Genomic DNA, 19,911 nt, shown 5'->3' on the forward strand with positions numbered 1-19,911 from the left:
CTGACCCGCCAGGCACGAAGTGCCTTTGTGTTGAGCGCTGAAGCAACAGCAAGCTAGGGACAGCACAGGTTGCGACGATGTGCTAAAACGCTTTAATGAACGTTGCGGCCGACTATCTAACCAGTGCCTGGACGGCTGAAAGCCCCGAAAGAGCCTGTACTGACGAGAAAGAGAAAGCACCGCTAAAAAGGACAGTGTTAATTAGACAAGCGAGAGAATTATGCGGTGAATGGCGCACGTTTACTGTGCTGCATTTAGCACTTGCATGCATGCGTGTTCATTTCTAAAAATTGGGGCAGCGTGTAACCGCACTGTGCACGGAGAGCAGCGCGGGCGGCGAGTCCCTGGTGCCGAGCATGTTGGCCGCCCGGCACACGTAGCGGCCCTGGTCGGAGGGCCGCGCGTCGGCGATCAGGAGCGCGCCCTGGGCCAGGAGACGGACGCGCCCCGTGCCCGGTTGCACCTGGACGCCGTCCTTGAACCAGGTGACCGTGGGCTCGGGGTGGCCCCTGGGAGGCACGCACTCGAGCGTCGCCGAATCGCCCGCCGCCGCGTGGACGCTCTTGGGCAGCTGGCGGAACTCGTCGCGGAGCGCTGTGCGTGCACGAGAAAGAGATAACATGAATTCGGCACGTGGAACGAATTCAGTGAACTAGCTTCCCCCTTTTTTTTTTTTCACGAATGTCGCCTGCAATGCGTACGACGAAGCCCGCCTATATCAAACAAAAGCTTACTTTGTTTGTTTATCAATATTGACAGACTTGTCAGGCTCTTACACTGTGGTTGAACTGTACACTCTCGGTGTTTGCCTACAAAGCTAGAACTCAACTTGCGGAAAAACGATTACGCTCGAAGTTGCATCGAATTATCTTTTATATGGCCCTGTAGGAAGAAAACCCCGAGCTATGCACCAGCGTGGAGGTGAAAAAAGAAACAGTAAGACAATGACATCACGATCGCGATGGAATATAAACCACATTGCGTGGTCACGGAGTATCATTGTGAGAACACTAGTTACTGAAATTACGCTTTATTGCAACGTTGAACACGAAGACTTCCGCCTCGGGCACGCTGGGCGCTAAATATCATTTCTGCACTGCACCGCTAGGCACCGGAGTGTTAGTAGTAATTCTATGGTTTTAGATGTCTCTTTCTAAACAGGAGCATTGTTATAAAGGAGCTATCCAAACGCGTTCTTGCTTCGTTGCGCGAAAGGTAACCGTGAACGGGGTGCGTCACCGGTATTGTGCAATAATCACGTCTTAACGAATCAGCATAGCAACGTCAGACTGTTTGTATGTCCTTCGAAACGTCTTCGAACTTGTCGGTGGCGCGTGAGAGTTCGCGCCGGCACGTACAAGCTCTCAGAGACATCGTTCTGTACTGACCCTAATACTTTTGAGAATTGTATGCAAGCTTTGTTGAAGTTTAAATTCAACCCACCATTTGTGTCTCGCTGTGAGACAAGCCTATAGGGTAATAAAATATACAAAAAAACTTAGTGTGTCGTAGCATCAGAGTCCCCCTCAGTAACTCTGTTCAGTGCCACTGTGTTTCCAAGCCTCAAGGGGAGCACTTTAGCATGCCCGGCGTCGCCAAAAAGTATGTAATATATCAACATACGTTGCGAGAAATGCAATGGTAGAATTTCATTTCAGCACACACGTTAATTTTCTAGAACGAGTAAGAACTCTGACTGCAGCAGAAAATGGGCTATAGGCGGGGAATGTGCTGCCTATAGGAGCCAGATGTAGGGGCAAAGGGCATTCTACAAGTGTTCCTAGTGCTCTAAAGTATATTTATTGCCGATTCGAGGTCGCAAGTTCATCTAGACGGGCATGTGCCCTTTTATCGTCAAGGTGTGACGATCTCGAAGGCAGCAAGTGACGGCGCTACGCATGCACAAGCGGTGTCACGTGACAGGCACGATGCCTTGCTATTTGTAGAAAATGCTTGTGCGGTGAAAAAAGTGGCGCTGCCGAGGAGACCAAGCCACTCGATAAAGTGACGCACAAAAAAACGGCACTACGCTAAGTGGTATCGATTAATACAAACTTCGCACATTTGCGATAATTTCCGTAAGAGAGTTTCGGCCATTCTAAGGTGAAGCTTTCTTTGCTTATTCCGTCGACTTTCCCGCTGTCGCTGAGGCCACGTCGGGCGGGTGCTTAAGAACGTGTATAATGTTCATGGCACGGTGCGGTAGCGGGGTCTACGGCCTCAGTCCAACGACAGCTTTCTCGACGTCGCCACCATTCCCTCCGGAGCTCCTTGGTCATTGTCACGCTGTGTTCTGATATCCCTGCCTACCAACACAATGCCCGCTGGATGGCTGTCAATACGCGTGCGTCCCACGAAAAATCATCGCAGAAGCTGCAGCGTTTACCTTTGTTCTAAGGTTCAATGGCCCCGAGAAAATATATATATATAACGGTAAAAAGTAAATATAGAGACGAGACGGCAAGACGGTCAGTCAAGCCACCGCCGTCACGAAACGGGTGAATAACAACGTTGCCATTGTTTGCTCGCGGGAGCTTGTATACACGGGTCACATCACGAAAGGGAAAAGGGGCCGTAGAAAGCGTGGCGAGGTTGACGTCTCATGATGTAGAAAACGCTGCTACAACACATGGCCAAAGTCGTGGTGAAATTTTAAAAATTCGGACGCAGGCTACGTTACGCCATGTTCCTACAATTTCTGAAAAAATAAACACCGTCCAAGTTTCTCCACGCGGATGACTGAAGCAGCGCATGTAGATACAAAGCCGAGTGAAAGCGCCGCAGCGTAAAGACGATAATACGCTTCAGGCACACTTGAGCTACTCCGCGATGTGCCGTGTGAGGCAACGACAGTGCTAACCTTGTCGCAAGCTGCAAACAGCATCTTGAGCAAACACGTTTCACTGTATGTTCTGTGCACTACGTAAACACAGGTTGCCTTGTGCATGCCACTTGCTTTTAACGTCGCCTCACGACGGTCCTGTGCCGTCGGCATCACTGCCAGATATCGTCAGTAAACTCAAACAGCATAAAAAGTTTCGCTTACAGTCTATTTGATCTGCAGAACTATTATTCAGCATAAAAAGTTGCTGAATAACGAAATACGACGCGCCCGACCTTATGGAAACGCTCCAAAGCTACATGCAACGGATTTCGTTGAGGTATGAGTCCTGTAAGTGCTATTTTTATCGTTCGATAGCAAATGCGCGCTCAATATTTATAATTGGTGCTACGCGACGCAGATAACGCGCAAAACGTTTCAAGTGCTGGCTTTGTCGAGGGATATTTGTAAAGGTGTTTTTTTTTTCGTAGTTTCGCATGCGACAATGGCCTAATAGATAAAGGAAGAAAAAAAACGACCATGACATAATGCTTAGGAGATTGGGATTCTGTGCTCGCGAATTAGGGTTCTAAACCTGTCATCAGAAATGTGCTTTCTTTTTATACCGCGGGGGAAGTTTCTTTCTTTTTTATCGTAAATTGAATTTTCACAGTTCACCCGTGGTATGTAAGAGAATTAGCAATTCCTTATCATGATTCCTCCCAAACGTGGACATTTATTTGCCGAAAATATGGAAGTGGATTTGTGACTAATTTGCCATTTCTCGCAAATTTACATTGAAATCAATTAGTTTACCACGCATGTTGCAAATGTCAAATTACGGCAGGTAATTCGGCAAGTCTTCATTTGGAACATGTTCTGAAGAGGACATCATTTTCGGGACACACCCGCCGTGGTTTCTCAGTGGCTATGGCGTTGGGCTGCTAAGCACGAGGTCGCGGGATCGAATGCCGGCCACGGTGGCTGCATTTCGATGGAGGCGAAATGCGAGAACACCCATGTACTTAGATTTAGGTGCACGTTAAAGAACTTCAGGTGGTCAAAATTTCCCGAGTCCTCCACTACGGCGTGCCTCATAATCAGAAAGTGGTTTTGGCACGTAAAACCCCATAATTTAATTGTTTTAAATAATTTCCGGGATGCCAGAGTGAAAGTTTTGAGCTTCAGTGTATAAACAGTCGTAGCCACGCCCGAAAGGCAACGCGCGCACGCACACGCACACGCACGCGCACACGCACACGCACACACACACACACACATGCACGCACACACACACACGCACGCACGCACACACACACGCACACGCACACGCACACGCACGCACACACACACACACACGCACACACACACACGCGCGCGCACGCACGCACGCACGCACACACACACACAAATCATTTTCGTGGGAAACGCAGCTCATATCATTTATTCATAAACTTCACCGCATTCTTGATCGTTCTTCGTTAGCTGACTGTATTTACTTAGATTTTTCTAAAGCATTCGACAAGGTCTCCCACATACTTCTTTTTCATAAACTTAGTCAACTTAATATCGATAGTAGTCTTTATTTGTGGATCAAAGATTTCCTTTCAAATCGTTCCCAATTTGTTGTAGCCAACGAACTTTCCTCTACCCAATGTCCTGCTGAATCTGGAGTTCCACAAGGATCCCTATTAGGCCCCCTCCTTTTTATCATTTCCATTAACGACCTTCCGTCTTTAGCTTCTTCTAATATTCATCTTTTCGCTGACGACTGCGTTATTTTCCGTGAGATCGTTACTGATAATGACGCTAACATTCTCCAGTCCGATTTAAATTCTATATCTAAATGGTGCAATACTTGGTTAACGGAATTAAATATTAACAAGTGTAAAGTGATGCGTATCTCTCGCGCATCCAGTAGTCCTGTTCCATATTACCTAAACAACTCTCCTTTAGCCGCGGTTTCCTCCTATAAGTATTTAGGCGTTCATATCACTTCTAATCTAAGTTGGTCTCTGCATATCGAGAATATAGTTAACAATGCTAACCGCATGTTAGGTTACTTACGCCGTAACTTTTCTGCAGCCCCTTCGTCTTTAAAGCTCTTATTATATAAAGCATTCATTCGATCTAAATTAGAATACGCCACTCCAGTCTGGGATCCAATCATTAACAATTTGGTTGCGTCACTAGAAATGGTGCAGAATCGCTCTACTCGTTTCATCTGTTCCTGTTATAATCGCACTGCTAGTATAACTTCTATGAAATCTGACATATCTCCTGCATCTCCAGCGTCCCGCCATCAAAATTTTCGCTTGAACTTTTTCAATCGGCTTTACTATCACCCTACCCTGCGTGACGAATTCATTCTTCAGCCACATTATATATCTAACCGTGTTGACCATCGCTTTAAGGTTCGTATCGAGCCACGTCCCCCCCCCCCACCCCATACTAAAACCTTTCTTTACTCTTTTTTACCTCGAACTTCACAAGATTGGAATCACCTTTCTTCCGACATTGTTTCCATTATGATAATACCCTATTTAAATATGCCTTAGCTAACATTGTATAATTAGGATTTACCATACCTCACCATGCTTTGTGATATTATGTTTATTATGTTCATTATACTTTGTTATTATTATGTTACTATGCACTGTGTTTATTCTCTACCCACTCTCCTCTGTAATGCTTCGGCCCTGAGGGTAAATAAATAAATAAATACATACACACACACGCCGCCTGAAGACAGATGAAAGACATTAGCTTGTTGTGCACTTCTGTACTGGTAATGAAAAGTGGCGAGGAGGCGGACTGACTACAGCGTTAAATCGTGACTGCGGACTTGCTTTCTCTATCCCGCTGCGATACAAATATACCAGTTGGCATAGTCGCACCTCTGCCATCAATTTTCGCGAGATCGGACCAGCAAATTTGGCTTGTATAAAATGCAAAGCTCACGTTACACAGACTTTGAGCAATACATTCAAGGCGCTTACACAAATGTAAGTGCGCCATTTCTTGGTTGCGTATGACTATACTCCGTTCCATACATAGCAGTCAAAGCTGTGGAAGCTACACAAAAACTTGTCAAAAAAGAAAATATGACATGAATAGTTTTTATCCGCGTACTATATATATAAACGAATGGAATTCCCTCCCTGTTGATGTACTTCAATAGGGGAACTTCACAAATGAGTTGGAAAACCATTTGTAACGTAATATAGCACAACCATAAGCAGTATATATAGCTATTTTTCTCATTCTTTATGTGAAATTTCCCGTATTTTCTTAAGTTTAGTGCCCGATTGTTGTTTGGCACAGCGTTTTTCATCCACATAGAAATTCAAATGTGTGATTCTTTTTCTTGTAGTTCCTGTGCTAAGGCAAGCATTTTCATTTTATTAACGCGGCAACGGGCTGCATCCTTTTCATGCACTGCTTATATATATATATATATATATACTTTGTTATTATTATCTGTCTTGCATTGTCATTACCTTGTCAACTGCATTGTCCCTCCTGCATGCGCAAGTATGTTGGCCTGCAGTATGTATAAATAAATAAGTAAATTAAAATAAAGTTATCACTCTTCCCATTCCGCCCACGCTGCGCTGCGCGCCAACAGCATTCGCTTGCGCGAGTATGCACAGGAAGCTTCTTGTAACGGGTTGCGAAAAAGAATGAACAAAAAATAATAATTATCTAAAACAAGGCATTAGCAGCTGTATGCCACAGTGTGTTACTAGGGATTAAAACCTATTTAATTACATACTGAGCCTACATTAAAAAAAACAGTTGCGCACAATTGCGGTCAAAGAAACATAGAACTATATCCAAGTGCGAACCAAGCCACTGAAAGCAGTCTCTCTAGCCTCAACAGCGTGTTGACTGCTATGTATGGAACGGGGTATGTACAGCAGGATGTGTTGAATTGGACTGGATTGGTAAACACTTATTTGAGCCAGCATTAAATCGTGCTGTGTTTAAAAAAAATTCCTGGAATAGCAACAATGGAGCAGGGCAAGTCACGATGTAATATGCGAAACACTTCAGGCTATTTTTATTGCGATGAGAATTAAACGGTCGCTCGAGGCGCATTTGCGCCGCCACAATTGTTGGCACACTGTCACGGCATCAACGCGCACGCGTGGCCCACACGTTGAGACTTAGAAGGTCTGCAGAAACGTCCGATGCATTTGGCTGTAAAAAGCCACCAGGCCAAGTGGTTGCACGGCCACGTAGCGCTCAACCGGCTCTGCCGACGCCAGGGCACCGTTGTGGCTTCCGCTGCTGTGACAAGTGCTGCGCGCGCATACATTAGTGTTCCTGCTGAGCAGCTGTGTGAGCTAATCGTGCCACGGTGCACACATTAATCCGATCAGCTGGGACAATAGGTATCTAAGTCAATCAATCTAATCCTGTCTTTGAACACCATCGAGAAAGCACCATCTTTGAACACATCTCCACTAGCCTGTACAGCTGTTCGCGTAGCTGCTCGTCCCGGCCGCTTTCTGAGACCTATTCAGCACAACGAAAAACCTCGCTATAAATTTCAATGTTTCGCCAGCGGGCAGATTCAGCAATTGTTTACGTTGTAGCTTAAATGTTGTATGCCAAACAGAACGTCTCTCTTTGTTTCAGAAGTGGTTTGCTTCTTCTTTCTTTTTGTGTGTGTGTGCTCAGAAAATTAAAGGAAGCGTTTTCGCGGGGACAGCGCATTCTGTAAGCTTTAACGAGCCTTGCAAACTCCACACAACAATCCACGCTTGGCGCAAAAAGGATGTTAGCTGAAAAGTTCCGGTACAGAGAGGCCAACCAAGAAATCGGAAAGCTGTAGAGCCGGTGAAACAACATCAGGCTGAAATAAAGCTAAAAAGAAGCGCAACAAACAGGTTATTTAGAGTAAGCAGGTATTGCTGGTGGCAATGCTAGTGGTATAGCTGCAATGGTATGAACTCATGCATGTCTCGCAACTTAAACTTTTAGTTTCAAGAAACAGACAGGTATCGCGCTGGTATGTGACATAGTTTCACCCGGTCTATTTTCCCGACTGGTTCTACAAAAGAAAAGGAAATGTAGAAGTAGAGCCCCAAACCTAGTTCCTTTCATTCGAGATACGTTACACTTCACAGCGCGGCATAAATGTGACACCCGCCGTGATAGCCTAGTGGCTTTGGCGTTACTCATGCTGAGCCCGATAGCGCAGCATCAAGTTCCGATCGCTGCGGCCGTATTTGGATGGGGGCGGGCAAATACGCCCGTGTAGCTTACATTGGGTACACGTCAAAGAACCCCATGTGGTCAAATTTAATGCGAAGTGCCCCACGGCATAGTTCCTCAAACGCAATCGTGGTTCTGGCACGTAAAACTCCACAATTTAATTTACAGATCTGATGGCTTCGGGAACTGTGGTCCACCAAAATCTAGCGACTGCCACTTCATCACAAAAGGCACACACTGACTCTAGATTGTCATCTCGCTATCTTGAGCAGCTGTGTTGGGTGTATGTTGGAGATATATCGACTTGGTTCGTCGTCTTTCGTTGAGGAAAAAGGAAACAAAACAAGAGCTTTCGCTGCACGAACGTGCTTCCCGCTTCCCCTTTCATCGCTCCCGATGAAAAAAGAAGTGAACTATTTTGTCTCTAGTTTTGCGCTAGCAACTCAACTCAAAATAGCCCCAGGCACTGGTTACACACTTCGAAGCTGGTCGGTGCTGCTGCTGCCCTTAGAGTGGCTGAAGCTTGCGACCACCTCTCTTGAGAACGAAGCCAACCGGTACCCCTCGCCAAATTTCTTCTCCATCCCTGTTTTTGTTGCGCCAAATTCAAAAATAAGAAGAAAGATCGAACAGACAAGTAGAAACCTGATTGAAACAGTGTTTTATTTTTCTTCACGTAACAAAGTATATCACGAGGAAGCAAACACAATCCAGGCTCACTAGCACGGAAGTGCACTTTAAGACATCTGCACGATGGCAGGCAGGGGTCTGGCTCTTTTATAGCTGCTTTCTTTTTGTTTTTGTGCTTTTATCCTTCCAAGCGAGCCTATGACACTCTGTTGTTTTCTTCAAAACTTTTTTTTATGTGTGTGCAGCACGCTGCGCTATATTTGGGCTGCAACGGCACACCCTTTATAGAAGTGCCTAATGATGCCCGAGAGTGGTCGGAGTTCCTTACGACGAGCCTTCCAAAACATTCTCGCTTTTCTTTTCAAGAAGCTTGCAACGAAAACGAACCTTTATTGCCGGTGGCGAACATCGCACGCTTGGCAGCATTTCAGTTCGCCAGCCGTCTATCATCGTGATATTATATCATCGAACCGTGCGCGAAAGAGACGGTATGCGCCTCTCGTGCGTTTCACTGAATCTGTTATAGGCGTTCAGTTTTGCACGTTCACCGCGAAAACATTCATTTCTTCACTTCTTTTTTTTTTTCAAGCACTGAGTACTTTGTTTTTATTTTGCGTGCCTCCCAGGTGTTTTCTTTGGGTTTTGGTGTCTTTCGTTCGTGGCAGTGCATAGTGCAAGTATACAGGGTGTCCTAGCTAAATGTAAGCAATGTTCCAAAAATGACGGAGTGTGCTAGTGGGCCGAAAGCAACCCAGTGGGGTTGAGAATCGCGTGGCCTAGTCAGCGCTTTCTTTCTTCATTTTGTGGAGTCAATAAGTTAGCGTAACTCATTGCCTAAGTTTTTAAATATTGTCTTCACCATGAAAGAGCCAATGCGAAGGTTGTAGATAACATTTAAAAATAGCCGACTGAAGTGTTCGTAACTATAACTACCATTGATGCAGCTTCTGGTACTTCACTTTAAAGCCCCTGACTTTAAAACATTGCGCGGACAGAATGTTGTTTACATTTTTTTAAAATTTTTTCCTTGCTGAAACACCAAATGTGTTTTGTAAACCGTCATTCTGCTCAGTTATGACAGGCCTACCAGGTTTGTTTTCGCAGCCTGACTAAAGCAACAGTGAAGTTCCACCCAAGAAGAAGATGGTTTCTGAGTCATGCTGTGTAACAAACAAAAAGGTGATGTCAAGCATCCGTATGTCAAATTAAATAGGGCCGATGACACGAAAAAAAGAATAATGGATCGCTGTCGGCATTGCAGATTTTGTAACTGGTAGGCGCTGTAACTAATTGTTGGAAGATGGATAGGTAGTGACGAACACAAAAGAGAACATCAAAGAAGATCGCAGAAACAATTTTCTCGTCGCATTAAAAGACGTTCACTTCACTGACTTCGATATAAATGTATGCGCACGTGTGATGTCTATAACTCCACTTAAACAATGCCGTACTCACTTTAATTTCGTTTTCAATGAATTTTAGAGGTTTCTATCCATGACTTCGCACTCTGAAGCAGTTATACAAAGAAAAACCGTGCTTCGAAGAGCGCAGGCGTTGAATCCTTCAAGTCATAATAAGTACGTAGATAGAGCGCAGGGAGTACATGGATATTTATTGTCGTCTAAGAATTAAAAAAGAATACTTCTGCTGCACTATATTCTCGCACTAAGTGCTTTTTATTTTGTAACTCCTCCTTATAGCCTTGGGTTATGAGGCCTCCTTCTGTATACTCACATATTTGCATACGTTTTATGCATAAACGATTGATTGATAGATTGGTTGATTGATTTGTTTATTGATTTGCGATTATACTTCAAGCAAATTATGCCATAGGTTGAAAGACATATGCTGATATGTATGGCTACATTGATATTTCACTAAATATATAGACAGGTACTTGTCTAAGACGAAAAAAGCGACTATTCAAGGCATTATGTCGATTCGAAACGCCATGGTTTGCCATTGACGAGTATTGGACTACAAACATAGTGCTGCCATCTGGGTATCATATGAAGTTACGTTTGTCCGTTGTCCTATTCGTAAACGCCTCTGAGCGTAATATCAATTTTCACTATAATGGCCTCATTTACAAGTCGTGTGCAGTCCGCTGTTAAGTGGAACACATGAGGGCAGTGCACTGACAAACTTTTCTTCTCTGAGTTCTCTTTACGGATGATGACTTGTGGTTTGCGGACCTGGCACATATATACAAACCTGTGCAGTGCCCTACCATAGCTTCAGCCGCCGTTTGCCGCCAGAGCACCGGAAAGGTGAGAGCCACATAAATTACGTTTCCTTTAACATTGGGCTGCACTGTGCATATTTCACGACAAAGTCTACTGCACAATAGACGCAGGCCTTCCATATCTAACGCTAGAACCGCCAGCGAAGTCTGCATAACGCACCCCAAATCGGTTTAGGTTATATCTGGATCCTAAAATAGTTTGCTCGCAGCTTAAGAGCAACCAAAACAAGCCTAGGAATATCTCGCAAAGATTTACGTATTTGCTCAGCCAAATCCGGCTTTGATAGCAACCTTCCATGACGCGTCACTTATGTGCAAAGAAATGTCAACATAGCAATGTAAATATGGAAACGAACAGGGTTCAGTAAACTAAAACACGATATAGCGAACCCTGTCGCTAGCTTGTCACATCTCAGCAGAAGAATTACGGTCATCGCGCAACTACATATCCATGCCGAACAGATATTTACTAACGTACTTTTCATTTGGTGGTTAGGTGAACTGCCTCGCTGGTAATAAATGAAGCACGCAGGTATGCTCACCGGCGAGTTCGACGCTAGCGTTTCGGGAGCGGGTTGTGCCCAATGCATTGGTGGCCGTGCACCAGTAGAGTCCGGTGTCCTGTTCTCGGCGGCTGTGCTGCACTTGCAGGAAGAACAGCTGTCCCTCGGGCAGAACCATGCGCGTGGCAGAGTCGCGCACGGGCCTGCCGTCGTGGAACCACGCGATTCGAGGAGGAGGGTCGCCATCGGCGCCGCACCGCAGAGTCACCGGCTCGTGCTTGCGAACCACCACGTCCACCGGTTGCTCCGTGATGCGTGGCGCGCGGTCACCCTCTCCTCCTAGTTGTTCGTGGCTGGACGCTGCATGAAGACAAGAAGGACGAGATAGCAATGAATAGGGGGTGGGGTGTCTTAGAGCACTCATAGTTAAGAACATGAGCCACCTATTGGATCACTGTCCTCAATTCGATAGAAAATGCACTCAATGTCTAATGCACAGCGGCAACAAGACGACTGTCCACTGTCTGTGCAGACGCTACTGGAACGTCGCCCCAGAAATCAGTGAATATAGTTATGGGCGCCTTCAAATGAATGGTTTGCTCGAGCGGCTTTGGCTCCTTGGTGCTGTCTTTTGCATGTGCACACATTTATTGTCTATCTCTGTCTCCTTTTGATTGCTTGGCTACCCTAATCGTAGCCAAACAGACGCTTCTCTGCTTAAGATCCCTGCCTTCTGGCTCCCTTTTTTCTTTTAACACACCTACGGGTTCCTAACTGTGCTTGGCTTGTCTCAGGGCCAAGGTGAGGTTGAATGGTCGATAGCAACTAAGCATTATAGACGACGGATAAACCTGCGTGAAGTAAACTTTATAGCTATCATTGTCAAACTCTCGCGTTCGACATTCAGATGGCAAAAAATTAATACGTTTATTAAGTATCAACTAGGGCTTCTCACACTGCAGAGGTAGTTCAAGCTAGCTACCTTCTACAATTACATTTTATAGCCTTAAGTCTAAGGGTTGGAACAATATTATTGCGATAGCAATTATATGCACACTTAAGGAGCAATTCTTGCTGTCGGCGCCACCATCACTGTCGGCGTAGGCGTCGCCGTGAGTTTCCGCATAAAGTGCAAGGGCGATAAAATCGTCGGCGCGCGCCATATGATGTATCTGTGAATGAAAGCTTGCGATTGTGAGTCGGCAGGCGATCGCGGCTCAATATCGCGCACGCAACGGTGTAAAGCGGAGAGCTAGCGCGCCGCCTTCCGTCGCGTGCAAGGGTTCGGGGGAGTGGCAGTGAGGGGCGCGCGTTCTTTTGCGGGCGGCCCGGGCACGACTTAAGAATTGCTAGTAAGCACAGTGGGGCGACCCATTTTCGGAGGCGCCTGACATTTGTGCGCAGGCGTGAGAAAGATCGGGTGCGAGAGGGAAACTCTGGGGGCTTTTGATTTTTGAATATCTGAATTTGCCTAATTACTACGGAGAAGTTTCTTTACTCGTGTTGCATGCGTTGGTCCCTAGGCGTGCCTGCATTGTGGAGTGGGCTCAAGTTTGCTTACCCTCCAACGCTAGCTGCCGGCACGGTAAACCAGGTGAAGCAGTGGGCACTGACGCCCCATTTCGTGATGCCTATGTCTAAAGGTACGTGAGACGTACGCGAATCCCAAAAGCTAAATGTACGTCGGACAGTCTCCCTCGTGCCTGCGGCGCTTGAGCTGAGTCAGCCATGTCGGATTATACCATTCTTGCGCCTTACGAAGATCTACCTGCAAAGGAACATATTCCTGATTTTCCCGGAGGAGCAGTAGGGGCCGCAGGTTGGGCTTGCTCTTCTGCAGCAGTATCTTCGCTTGTGCCAGACTTTTCCTATGCTGCTGTCCGTGACTTTTCAGGAACATGTTTGAATGGTCCCCTTTGAGTGAAATAAGCATATTCGTGTACAAACATGTGGGTAAATCGCTCGGTGGAAGCCATGGAGCTAGCAAAACGGAAGCAAAGCAGGCAGGTCCGACATATCTTTAGCCTTACGCGAGCGACGGTAGTGCTCCAGGAGAGCCGGACCGACCCCTGTGCCCTTACTGCCCCCCTCCCCGCCCCCGGGAAATTTAGTGATGTTATTTTGAAGGTAGCAATGCCGACACGCCTATAGAAACAAACGCATAAAAAACGAGCAAGAAAGACTTATCCTGCGTAGTACCTTGGCAAATTCAGATATTCAACCAGCCGAAGTCCCCACATTTTCTCTCTCGCACCCCCCCCCCCCATTACTCGCGCCTGCGCACACACGTTGGGCGCATGCGGAATGCCATGCCCTGCTGTACTTACTAGCAATGGTAAAGACGCCGGCCCGCTAGGCCGCGCGAACCTCGCCGGGCCTGCGTATATTGAAAGCCATCTCCGACGGGTAAAGAGTCTGCGCTGGGCTTTGTTTTCGCGACTTAGTTCTTGTTGATGCGAGCGGCAGCGCGAAGGTCAATTCGCTCGCTGTTACTGCCGCGTTTCCTCCCTGGAGCGTTTTGACAGCGAGTTTCAGCGGTCATTGAGTGAGATGAGTTCATGTTTGCTTGTGCACACATGACACCATGCCTGTTAAATTATTACTATGCCTGTGTTCACAAGTTTACTCGGCCGATAAAGCTACTCTCCTTACATCGTATAGCTCTCCACTAATTTGCTATCGCAATCGAAGATTGACTTTCGATCGAAACTGCGACTTTTTGAGTATGAATCCCTAGCAGCGTAGAAGAAAGAAGGAGCGACTAACTATGGAAAATGAGCAGTATCGTTACGCCTGACCTTCTGATAGCGCGATTCCACATTTTGCAATCCTAAAGTTCTAGCTTACACCGGGCTAGTCTATTTCATCATGCATAAACTCAAGTCCACTATGCTTGACTTGCGTGCTTCCTTCGATTCTTCTCTTCACTGTCTTGCTTTTACTTTCCTTTATTTTTCGCATTTTTAGAAGCTGGGGCTCTCACTTGGTGCACATGACATAGCCGGCCCTTCAGTGGCCTTCTCTTGCTGACCCACGCTATTTAACAATAAAAGAACAACTCTCTCTAACAAGCATGTAACTTCTAAGGCTCGTCTTGTGGATTATTCGAATACTTTCTCTCCAGTTTCTACGTACAAGAACCCCCACTAAGGTGCTCCAAATGCCCCTTGAATGAGTGCAGGTGAACCAGCGCTCGCACAGTGACACAATCTGCTTCAGTTGGCAAGTGCAATGGCGCTAATCACGAAGCAGTAGCAGGGACCCCGCTTCGCGATGAAACAAAAAAAAAACGTGCACTTTATCTTCAGGAATGCCGAATAAAAGGCGAGCTACTTTTCGAGCTTCCTACTTGCAGGTAAATAGCGTGTAAACTGCTGAAAATGTGGTGCGACGAAAGATATCCTGAGAAAACGCGGCCGAACTAATAGAAGGCGTAGCCACGTCAGCCTTATTTGCCGTTAATTCTAATTTGTTCTCGAAATAGAGGAAAACAACTGGGAAACGCATCAGCATCTTATGCGGCATCTGTACCGGCTTTCCGCCGAAATCATATCTAAAGATAACATTATCAATTGGCGTCGTTAGCCAGGGCCTGAGACAGACCTCTTGGCGCTCTCAATGTGCAGTGCTCAGGGCATCGACCACCTGTAGAAGAAACGTGTCCACATGGCGCTATGCAGGCAAGTCCTGCAGAGTAAATTCTTCACAGGAAGTTAGTGGACAAAGGTGTCATACCGACAATATCCCGAGTGAGCTCACTGAAACTCGAGGCACGAAAGGTCGGAGGTTCGTGCGCGGACAGAGTGCTTCCATCTGAACGACTCCCTATGCTCAATAGAGAAATCACGTTGTTCTTTGTTTGTTTGTTTTTGGTGGTTGTTTGTCTATTTCCAACGATCTACCACCTATCTAAGCGTGTCACTTTCTGCGAACGTACCCCTCCGTGGCTGTTTTCCTTGCCAAACCCACGCTGGCGTCATCCTATGAGCAAAAGTACCGCTTTCTTCTCCTTGATGAAATCCAGTCCAAGAAACTGAAGGAGCGACCCACCATGCCAGTGCTAGAGTAAAACGAGCACACGCAATATCCGGCTGCTTGGGAAGCACTCGAGTTTTCGAGCTCTGCGGATGTGGCCAGGCGGCAATATCGCAAGCCGCTAAAAGGGTTTCATCGAACTGTTTAGCTGTGCGACGTGCTAGATTCGCTTGCTGTTTTTTGCTCTGCTGTTATGGTGCGCCTGCTCTTTGCACCTTCTCATTTATCTTCTCTTTAGGTACGCCAGTTCAGCCTGTCAAAATCAGTGAAGGTTTCTTCGCGGGTGAAGTGTTGTGTTGAGTTTGTGTTTCATTATGTGCTCCTAGGGCGTTCAGAGGTCGTGGTGCCCCAAACTTTGGCTGCGCAGTGAAGGGACGGGGTGATACTGGTCACGTGCGCACAGCTGTCACGCTTGTAATAATTAGTTCATTGGAAGCCATACGTTTATGCCCTAGTTACACTTCCAGTAATGTACAGCTAAGGCTGCGATGGCTGGTGGCTGGTAGTCGCTTTCAGAAATGCGAGAGATCTTTTCATTGAATGAACAGAAGCGAGAACACTTTCTCTGCCTCCGCAATTCGTTCAGTGTCCCATTCTGGAAAGAGGCATGGCAGTTCTGCTGCTACCTTTAGCATAAGCTCCAGTAGACGACTGGCTCAGAACACGCAGTGATAACTAGCGTCCGCGTGTCAGTCAAGTCTTTGTTTATGCAGGGTACATCTTTTCCATTTTCTGTCTTTATGCTAACTTGCTTTTCCAAACAGGCGGGGTTTATTAATTTAAGGGTTCTCTGTTCAACATCGCCGAATTCTTCTCGGCCCTTGGTTCTTTCGGTGAGAAAACTACTCACCCCATTGCCTGTATTAATCAGCAGTGAAAGCCACTCAGTTTTGTCTAAGCTGGAACCACTATTTCGACCACCAAATTTCTTCATACTTCCGCACATTTTATCGTCGCGGTTCATTATGGATTACCCCTGAAAACCGCCCCGTGGACGTGTTCCGTTATGTGTGGAAATGTACGAGGTGCCTTTCAAAGCTCTTACAGCTTTCGAATAAGGCTAGTACTAAAACCGCAATGACCGCCATTTTAATGTACAAACATAAGATTTACAATGAATAATTATCTTTCCAGGTTAACCGAAACTGCGTGCCCTGCTCCGAATTTTCAGCAGTGTGGTGCGTACTTTCCATCCGCATTACTAAAACTGGGAGAAACTCTAGCGGGGGTGTCTCTGTGGCGGTTATAGATGAGTCCGGCATGCGCGACCAGCAGGATACTCTCTTATTTCTAAGGAAACAGACAACTTGTCGCGTCTAGCGCACGCCGCGACCAAAGTGCAGACTGAGACACGCCAGTTGACAGATGCAAGGCAAAAGACCCCATGTTTATTCGTGCCTTGTTTGTATATCGGCAGCTCCTGATAAAGCACGTACATGTACTGCGGTAGCATGGTTGCGCAGAACCGTGTACGCGCAAGTCAGAGTGACACCACACAACCATCGCCCAACATTTCCGCAAGGCAATACCGGAGGGCTATTCTAAGTCGTTTATGGCCATTGTGGGTTTGCCTTCCGAATAAAGCACCCAACCTCCACCCAGCGCACAATCCACCACCTCCTCATTCTCCACGAAGAACTAGTGAGCAAACTCGCCTGAAGACAAAGACAACATCTCAGCTACTGAATTGTAAACAGTGTCGGCGTTTACTCTGCTAGCACCACGAACGAACGCCGAAGATGCGTAGCATTTTCGCCATCTTTTGAGACGAATAAAGGCGTCGGTAGGTGCGCAGGATGCTCAAAAGACGCGTAGACACTTCCAATTAGGCAAGCTACACGCTGAAGCCTTTGTGGAGGGCACTCGCACGACCCTTTCCTTAGAGGTGTTGAGCAAATGAGTTGAGCAGCTTGGTTTGGGCCGCTCTAGTCGTCTCACTGTATACCGCCGGCCAGCGGAGAAGCACTATGTAAATGAACGAGCTCGATGGATGAATGGCGAGTGATCACTTCCTTGGGCCGTGCGTCAGTAGCCTCGTTCTTGGCCCTATGTTCCTTACGGAGACGCAGACAATGACCATAGGTGAATCAAATGGGCCTTGAAGGCAGACGAAGGGTGAACACGTTTGGCAAATTCTCTTCTTCCGAACCTCACGACTCCGTGCTGGTCGGCTTGTTGAACATATCGCTGAGCGCTGGCATTCTTGTTCGTTGTATCTCGCAAGTTGCGGATTGAGAGTCAAACATGTCGGAGGGAACTTTGGCCGTTGTTGTTAAAAGTGGTTGATTAATGTCGCGTGAATCGCAGTGAAATGGTTTGCTTTCACTCTCCTTTGCGACAGTGAATTCATGGTGTATGTTCAAGCAATACTTTAACACAAGGCGGCCTCGCACTGGAATTAAACCATGTTTCGTAGAATTTAACCAAAGTTTATGAGAAAAAAATTACAGGGACCATATTTTTTAGTCTTCTTTTCGTTTTCATCTTTTTCTGTCCCAGTTTCTTTGATCGTTCACGCGACGCTGCGACCCTGTTTTCGCTGGCATCGTTTGCTTGGCGCGATAGCTGATCATAAATAAATAGAATTGAAGAAAGGAATTCTGTCCACATATAGGCCCAGGTTCTTTGAAGGCAACATATCGGTTAAGTGTGTCGGAATGTTTATTGATATGTGGTTTATAAGTACATGTTTCTTTCGTTACGCAAGTGTAAAGCAACACTCGTGGTTTAGAGTTACGAAAGTTAAGTGCCATACCGCCGTGCGTCTCCATAGCAGATGCATAAAGAACTTGATGACGCCTGCATGGTGCACCGTGTCATGACCAGCGCCATTATACTAAATAATTGAATTGGCTCGCACACAGAGTGTTCTTCTACGTGCATAAGTAAACATTGACGGTGTTACAGTCGCACTAGCATGTAAATGTGCATGTAGCACATTTACCATACATAAGCTTACGCTTCAATGACTTTAGTAATTACTGGAGGCACGTTGTACGATCGCAAAAATTCGACACTGCTCTCTCATTGGGCACCACGCAGTTGTTGCTGCTTACGTGTGAGTTCGAAATCAACTGAGTAAGAGGAAAAACAGCTCTGTAGATTCTTCCTGCTCCACCATGCAGAATCACACCTATGCACCCTTTCCCCAAGTAGCTATCGTCAGTCAGCTTATACGCAACTCCATACAGCTTTCTTTGAGTTCCTAAACATTTACTGGTTAGTTAACATAGTCCTCAATAAACTGTCTTTAACAAACGTACTGAATTTCACTTGAATTTCTGTAAGCAAACGTAACATCCAGGGCGAGAAATCGAGGGCAACGCCACCAGGTAGACGCGAATCCGGTAGGGACGTTGTGGTCGTCAGAAGCGGCTGTGTCAACTTTCACTTTCCTGACCGTTAACTGAACATTTGCCTTCGCGGCGCCATCGAAGTCATTAGGAGCGCAGCTGCCTAAGGCACGGCGCCATGGCCCCTCGGCGCTTATCATATCCTCCCGTTCTTCCTCGCTCGTCTAAACAAGCTTTGGCCACGTGCAGATGACATCCCCTCCAACCGGGTCCTTTTGCGAGCAGCTTAATCCTTTTCACGCCTGTGTGTATGTGTTCTTTCCTTCGCCGCGTCCCCTTCGCGTGGTTTCGAAGAAGCCACAGTTAATCCACGGCACACGACAGGAAACTGCAGTCGTCGCCCCGACTTCCTGCTCTGCTCCTCTGTCAGTCTAAATGTATGTGTAGGGAAAGGGGGTGCGTGCGTGCGTCTGTGCGCGGTAGGTTACCGAGCGAGGCAGCCGCGGGACCTCAGCCCCCTTTTCTCTCGGGTTTCAAACGCCCGCTGTCCTCGAATACTTGAAAATTCCTACCGACGACCCCTAGACGTGGTCCGCAGGAACGAGCAGCAAAGACGGCTCAACGGAATTCTTCGCGCCAGGCATAATGCCCTTTACGACAACGTTTTCTACGCAGTGTCCGAAGATTTTCAGACAAATTTGTATTTGTAAATGTCTTACGATTAACAACGTTAGACACACACTTTGTTTTGCTGCTTTGTACCCTGTTCTACGTCACCGCAAAAGAGGAATGGGGAATGGGGAAATCATTGCAACTCAGTGGCTTTATCGTTATTACTACTGGAGTTCGTAATAAAAACATTGAAGACTGTGCTCATGGTTGTAAGTCTTGTTAGCGCTGTCTTTCTTCGCGTTGCCTATTCTTAGGGTCTATTGTTGCGTTTTATAAATTAACCGGCCTTTCGTGTTCCCATTTTCTCCGGCTCGCCTTACTTAACGCAAGCGACAATGAGCGCGCCTGGAGGTACTTGTCAAAAGGCGTGTGAGGATACAACTGGCAACCGTAACTTATCGAAGATCATTAATACAACAGTGAGAACCTCAGCCTAAAAGACATGGTCATGTTATTCCCCATTCATTTTTTTACGTCTAAATTTACTGC

General features: G+C 46.5%; 1 protein-coding gene across 1 annotated transcript in view; it reads right to left on the reverse strand.

Annotated features, from left to right (window-relative positions):
- Window positions 1-19,911, reverse strand: part of LOC142583195 (roundabout homolog 1-like) — a 187,070-nt gene that overhangs the window by 45,905 nt on the left and 121,254 nt on the right. Inside the window, exons 2-3 of the mRNA XM_075693552.1 lie at window positions 11,462-11,782; window positions 313-594 (exon numbers count right to left, since the gene is read on the reverse strand). Of these exons, the coding sequence (XP_075549667.1) occupies window positions 313-594; window positions 11,462-11,782 (603 nt within the window). The remainder of the gene's footprint in view (window positions 1-312; window positions 595-11,461; window positions 11,783-19,911) is intronic.

This window comes from Dermacentor variabilis, chromosome 5 (genome assembly GCF_050947875.1).
Source record: "Dermacentor variabilis isolate Ectoservices chromosome 5, ASM5094787v1, whole genome shotgun sequence".
Lineage (NCBI taxonomy): Eukaryota > Metazoa > Arthropoda > Arachnida > Ixodida > Ixodidae > Dermacentor > Dermacentor variabilis.